The 7,359-nt window shown below is 48.5% G+C and overlaps 1 protein-coding gene across 1 annotated transcript in view; it reads right to left on the bottom strand.

The window, feature by feature from the left end:
* Nucleotides 1–7,359, bottom strand: part of LOC122558788 (sodium- and chloride-dependent taurine transporter-like) — a 40,879-nt gene that overhangs the window by 26,768 nt on the left and 6,752 nt on the right. Inside the window, exons 3-4 of the mRNA XM_043707564.1 lie at nucleotides 3,643–3,780; nucleotides 2,775–2,877 (exon numbers count right to left, since the gene is read on the bottom strand). Of these exons, the coding sequence (XP_043563499.1) occupies nucleotides 2,775–2,877; nucleotides 3,643–3,780 (241 nt within the window). The remainder of the gene's footprint in view (nucleotides 1–2,774; nucleotides 2,878–3,642; nucleotides 3,781–7,359) is intronic.

Genomic DNA, 7,359 nt, shown 5'->3' with positions numbered 1-7,359 from the left:
CCTCCAACCCTGGCAACATCCTTGTAAATCTTTTCTGAACCCTTTCAAGTTTCACCACATCTTTCCGAAAGGAAGGAGACCAGAACTGCACACAATAGTACAGGAGGTATAACTTTCAGGACAGAATTAACAGGGTCTTTACAGTGGGACAAGGGGATGGGGAAATGAATTAATAAAAAGCCTTTAAGAAGAAAATAATAAAGGAAGCTGATGTGGAGGAAGAAGTCTTTACTTGTGGCAAAGTCCAAAAGCAGGGATCATACATCTAAGACAGTCCCAGCAAATGCAGTTGAGAATTCAGAAAGAATATCTTTACCCAGAGAAGGGGGAGAATGAGGAACTCACTCCAGTGGGAAGAGTATGTGGTAACTAGCAGTAATATATTTAACAGGAAACTGGCTAAACACCCAAGGGACAAAGGAATAGGAGGATATTGAGATAGGGAGGGATATGAAGATGGGGGTGGGTGGGAGGAAGAAGGTGTGCAGCATTAACACCAGCACAGAGCTGATGGGTAGAATGGCCTGTTAATGTGCTGTAACATTCCACATCATCATCCTGTCATGGCCAGTTCCACAGACATTACTGATGGCAGCGTGACAGAAAACAAAACAAAACCCTCTGTAGAAATATTTCTATCCTGCCTGGCATCTCCGCACTCCAGACCTGAGCTCACGGCAAGTATCAGGAAAAACAGGGAGCTGTGGTCTCAAATAAAGTCAATGTCCTTATCTGCTGTCAATGGGGAAGGAAGGGAGTGCTATCAGCATGTGATTATAACTAGAACAAGCTGAGTCAACATCCGCACTAATAAATACGTCCTCCTCAGAAGTATGTCATAAAACGATAAGCAGCTGTCCCAGCAAATGCTGGGATTGTTTTCGTTAGAGAGAAGAAGGTTGAGAGGTGACTTAATAGAGACATTTCAGATAATCAGAGGGTTAGATAGGGTGGACAGGGAGAGCCTTTTTCCAAGTATGGTGATGGCGAGCACGAGGGGGCATAGCTTTAAATTGAGGGGTGATAGGTATAGGACAGATGTCAGAGGTAGTTTCTTTACTCAGAGAGTAGTAGGGGTGTAGAACGCACTGCCTGCAACAGTAGTGGACTCGCCAACTTTAAGGGCATTTAAATGGTCACTGGATAGGCATATGGATGAGAATGGAATAGTGTAGGTTAGACGGGCTTCAGATTGGTTCCACAGGTTGGCGCAACACTGAGGGCCGAAGGGCCTGTACTATGCTGGAATGTTCTATGTTCTCTGCAGAAAGTCAGAAATAAAAGTATAAGTGCTGGAGAAACTCAGCAAGTCAGGCAGCCTCTGCAAAGAGAGAGAGAGAAACAGAGGGAACCTTTCCATTGGTGGTCACACACTCCTCTCATTCTTACTGCATCACTGAAAACCACTGTGAAAGCAGGCCTTTTCGCCAACCAAGTCTACACTGATCCTTCAGAGAGTGGCCCATCCAATCTCTGTAAGTGCATTTCCCTGACTAATCCACCTAGCCTGCACACTACCAGCAATTTAGTGTAGTCAATCCTGCACATTGTTAGACTGTGGGAGGAAACCCACACAGACACGGGGAGAATGTGCAAACTCCACACAGACAGTCACCCGAGGCTGGAATGGAACACAGGTCCTGAGCATTGTAAGACAGCAGAGCTAACCACTGAGCCACCGTGCAAATATGTATGCTGTTGGAACACTGTATTGTTCAGAGCAAAGCTCAAACCTACAGCTTGTGGTTTATTGCAAGATGAATGGGATATAAAAATACGCCAGTACAGTACGCCAGTGAGGATATAAATGGAGCACAGTGTAACCTGAGTTGTGCATATTCCTCATTTAATAAAAAAATGTACTTTTCAGAAGTGGTTGAGTGAGGTGCATTGCTGGGATAGCGAGAGTTAACTTTCAGCACTGATCTGAGCTTGTAACCAGAGGGGAATGAGAGGGAATCTTATCCAGACATCCAGGATCAGGAGAGGGGGGAGGATTTGACAGAGTGGTATCTGATAGGGTCACCCCTCCCCTCATGGGAGAGACTGGAACGAGGGGGCATGGTTTAAAATTAAAGGGTCCCTCATTCAGGATGAAAATTAGGAGAAGTTTGTTCTCCGAGAGTCTGTGAAACTCACTTCCCCCAGTGAACGGGGACAGTGCGATGTGTGAATATTTTGAAGTCATCAGCCATGATCCTGTTGAATGGTGCAGCAGACACAAGGGCCGAATGGCCTCCTGCTTCGCTCTTCAATGTTTCTTATGAGGAGGGACAAAGGTAATAGGTCAGAATTTCCCAACATGGGTGCTTGCAACATCAATTGAAAATTCAGTTTTTAAAAAATTAATTTATGGTGTCACTGGCTGGGCCCAGCAATTACTGCCCATCCCTAGTTGCCCCGGAGGTGGCACTGAGCCGCTTTCTTCAACTGTTGCAGTCCATTGGTGTAGATACACCAGCAATCCTGGGAGGGAAGGAGATCCAGGATTTTGATGTAGTGACATATGGGGCATTGGAGGCAGAATTGGCTGCCGGAGAGCTCCAATTACTGCAGGATGGTATTACTGTACAACACTGGGGTACAGTGCTGGTGGGGACAGGTCTGTCCCTGTATAACACTGGGGTACAGTACTGGTGGGGGCAGGTCTGTCCCTGTATAACACTGAGGTACAGTACTGTGGGGTCTGTCTCAGGGTAATGCGTTGCCTGTGGGTTTAGAGTCAGTGTGGTGAGTGTACCTGTTGTGGGTTGGAAATGAGTACCATCACTTACCATACACCCAGGCTATTGCAATACATTCAAAGAATGCCACCCAGAGAAGGCACATGCCGCTGGCTGCATAGTAGTCAAACAGCTGGAACACATACAACCCACCCTGTCAGGGGAGGGAAAACAAACAGCGTTACACTCAATAAGAGCAGTAGGATTCCCAGCTGATCCTCCCTCCATCCCTTCCAGCAGCTCTCCATCCATTTCCCCCCCTTCCTGCCCTCCATACATCACCAGCTGCCTGCCTTCTCTCTCCTCCCTCGGTATCCTCCAGCCCTCTAGCTCTCTTCTCCCTCCCTCCTCTCACCTTCATCTAGTGTGTTTCCCTCCTTTATCCACCCTCCCTCCATCTCTGCATGTCTTACCTATCCCTCCATCGCACATCTTCCTCGTTCCCCACCATTTCCCCTCCCACCTTATCTTTTCCGCCTTCTCTCCATCCTCTCTGACCGCCCACTTAGGAGTCATAGAGATCTACAGCACAGAAACAGACCCTTCAGTCCAACACATCCATGCTGACCAGATATCCTAAATTAATCTAGTCCCATTTGCCAGCACCCGGCCCATATCCCTCCAAACCCTTCCTATTCATATACCCATCCAAATGCCTTTTAAATGTTGTAATTGTACCAGCTTCCACCACACCCTCTGGCAGCTCATTCCATACATGCACCACCCTCTGTGTGAAAAATTTGCCCTAGCTCCCTTTTGTAACTTTCCCCTCTCACCCTAAACCTATGCCCTCTAGTTCTGGACTCCCCCACCCCAGGGAAAAGACCTTGTCTAATTATCCTATCCACGCCCCTCATGATTTTATAAACCTCTATAATGTTTAAAGACATGAACAAAGGGGTCATGTTCCTGAACTTACTTCAGTTACCATGGTCAAGCCGAGTAGGTAGCTGAGTGTGCATGTTATAGCTATGAAGATTTCCCGTCTGTAACCCTTCCTTAGGAAGGATGGGTAAAGATCTACCAGAGAAGTAATCTGCCCTTCAACTTCCACAAACTGTCAGAGACAAAAACAAGACATTAGATATTATATTCAGCGCTCACATTCCCGACAGTCACACCTTCAATAGCTTCTATTTCATCACTCTGTGGGGAAAAAACTTCCAGTCACTGGGTCAGGAGTTTGTGTGCTTTGAGAACCCTTAAAGCTGGATGCAAGGGACAAAGCAGAGTGTCACCTCTGGGTGTCCCTGTGGACTCTACAGGCCTCACCTCACTCCACACATTACCTCCACCCAGTGACCCTCTCAGACCACTCACCGCTGCTGCTCACACAAGGGGCTAATGGGATGGGACTCTGTCCATCTGTCAACAAGGTGGGGACACAGGGGCAGGGGAGAGGGGAGGAGAGGAAGGGAGAGTGGAGGGAGAGTGGAGGGGAGGAGAGTGGAGAGGGAAGGAGAGTGGAGGGGGGGAGAGTGGAGGAGAGGAGAGGAGAGGGAGGGAAGGAACAGGTGTGGAACAGATAGAGGGTGGAGGAGGAGAGGTGGAATATGACAGGGGCTGAGAGGGAGCAGTCGAGGATGTGGGGAAGGTGTAGTGGGGGTTGTGGTGGGGGAGCTGTCAGTTTGTCATGTCGAACAGGCTGCTAAGTGAGGAAAATTACAGACTGGGTTCTATATAAATGCAGTAAGTACAAAAGTTGCAGCTTACTTTTAAATTGAAGCATTTAATTGACAATCCTACAACTCATGGGCAATAATAATAAACCATAAAAAAGCGACAGAAATTAAAATTTCATTTCAACAACATCCAGTTCTACCAAACTGTTTAACATCCAGATGATTCATCTCATCACTGTGAGTGATTATAACACAGGGTTAGATCCAGAGTAAAGCTCCCTCTACACTGTCCCCCATCAAACACTCCTAGGACAGGGACAACACGGGGTTAGATACAGAGTAATGCTCTCTCTACACTGTCCCCCATCAAACACTCCTAGGACAGGGACAACACAGGGTTAGGTACAGAGTAAAGCTCCCTCTATACTGTCCCCATCAAACACTCCCATAACAGGGACAGCACGGGGTTGGATACAGAGTAAAGCTCCCTCTACACTGTCACCCATCAAACACTCCCAGGACAGGGACAGCATGGGGTTGGATACAGAGTAAAGCTCTCTCTACACTGTCCCATATCAAACACTCCCAGGGACAGGGACAGCATGGGGTTGGATACAGAGTACACTGTCACACCCTGTCAAGTGTGACTGGTTGTTGAGTTGCCTGAATAGGATGAGGATGCAAACTCTTTCCAATTAGGGCTTCAACATCTGAGAGGGTAGATGTCAAAGGTTAAGGGACACAGCTAGAATGAATGAGCTGTGTTTGCAGTGAGTGACCCATGAACAGAGCAATGAGAGACAGCAAGTGTCTCGTACTCACCTGCCTGTTATCAAATTGCACCTCTCAGTAAACATTATTTCCAGAAAGGAAATTTAGCAGCATTTGCATCTCTGAGGCAGGTGAGGAGATACAGGCTGAATATTCATCACAATTCATAAAGAATAAACATGGAAATGAATACTATCTGGAGGGTATTATCTAGTACACACCTGTACAGGTTACATAGCTGGAAGAGATTACGACATGGGAAAGCAAGACGAGGTAAACACTACCTGCTCTATAGTCCTTCAGAGGCAGGTCAGGGGCTTAATCAACTCCCTGGGGTGCCCCTGGGGGGGTCACCTGCCCTTATTTGGGGTATTAGCTGCCCCTTCAATGCTGCTGTCACTGTGTTCGGGGAGGAGCCTCTGCGGGGGAGGGGCAGATGGAAGGGGTTAGGATATTTGACCGGGGTGACCATCACTGGTGAGCTTTCTGACCCACGTCACACAATCCTGCGTTCGGCAGCCATACCCGGAGCCGAATGAAACCAGCTCCCGGTGCACACACCACATAAACACGTCAAATAATCACCTCCACCCTCAGCAAGAAACAAAGCCAAGAGCATTGAACAATCACTTACCTGTCTGCACAAATTAAACAGGATGTGATGCACAAATATTAACTCACATATCAAATGTCTCGGCCAACTGCCAGGTCTCAATGGTACAAAAACCCTCAGACTTCCCGGGTAAACACGCTGAGCTTTTACTCTTATTCTTAATTAAGGAAACAGTTCCTCCAAATGGCGCTTGTCTTTGTCCCTTTGTCTTACTGAATGTGTCCTGGCTCAGACACTGGTTCCCCCCTTCATTGTAAAAGTACCTCCCTTTTAAAAAAGCATTAAGATTTCCCTGGCAAATCTCACCACAAGACAGTAGGAGGTGGGACAGGGGGTTATTATTTTGCCATTGGTTTGTTGAAAAGAGATTTAAACAAAAACAGTTCACCATGGAGACGATGGGCAAGTGGGAATATGTAGCCGTGCACAATTTAACTGACCGAGCGGTGTATGTTTCATGATTGTGAGCAGTCCTACATAGAGGTGTGCTGCCCTTATTGCACACTGGCGGGATCTGAACCTCACACACGTAGAGTTATCCACTTGCACACGTGTGTCCAAATGCACACGCATGCATGTATGAACTTATGAAGGACATCCATGAGCACATGGGCAGGCATGTGTGTGAGAGAGTGAGTTTGTGTGTGGGTCTGGGCACATGACGGCCCAGAGACATGCGTGTGGACACACGCCAAACCAGACACGCGTGTGGGAACACACACGACCCAGAGAAACGCGGGAGAGCACACGCAGACTCAGAGACACGTGCATGGGCACATGACGGCCCAGAGATGTGCGTGTGGGCACACGCCAAACCAGACACGCGTGTGGGAACACACACGACCCAGAGAAACGCGCGAGAGCACACGCAGACTCAGAGACACGCGCGTGGGCACATGACGGCCCAGAGATGTGCGTGTGGGCACACGCCAAACCAGACACGTGTGTGGGAACACACACGACCCAGAGAAACGCGCGCGGGAATGCACACTCCGACCCAGAAAACACACGTGTAGGAACACGGAGGCAAAGACGTGCATGTGGGTGCTGTCAGACCAGACACATGCACGGGAACACATACGACCCAGAGAAACATGTGCAAACACATGCAGAGCTCGAGAAACACGTGTGGTAGCCACAGTGCATCCTCAGTTTGTTGGTCTAGCTGCTACAATCGTTGGGACAAGATTTCACACCAGCACATCCCTGACCGGTGGGAACTGTAAGCAGACCCCTAAGGCACTGACAGCAAGTGGCAGAATTTACCGGTCGCTGGTGGGAGAGAGGGATTGTAGCTGGAGCTGGTTGCAACATTCCTCAGTGACCTGGTGGCCCTGGGATGGGATCACACTGTGACCCAGATACCCCAATGATTCTGTCCAATGGCAAAACGAGGTAAATACCAAAACACTGGGTGAGGGCACACAGCCCCAGCCCCTGAGTTTAGGGAACTGGAGGAAAAGATCCACCATCACGAAAAAAACATCCCCAGTGCAAAGTGGGTGAAGTATAGGTGGGTCCTCTCTCCCATTGGTTATGAACAAGCTGAGACTCCGAGAGAGAGAGAGAGAGAGGGAGAGAGGGAGAGAGGGAGAGAGAGAGGGAGAGAGGGAGAGAGGGAGAGAGGGAG

This window comes from Chiloscyllium plagiosum, chromosome 18 (assembly GCF_004010195.1).
Source record: "Chiloscyllium plagiosum isolate BGI_BamShark_2017 chromosome 18, ASM401019v2, whole genome shotgun sequence".
Taxonomy (NCBI): domain Eukaryota; kingdom Metazoa; phylum Chordata; class Chondrichthyes; order Orectolobiformes; family Hemiscylliidae; genus Chiloscyllium; species Chiloscyllium plagiosum.
This window is presented reverse-complemented; position numbering and strand designations above follow the sequence as displayed.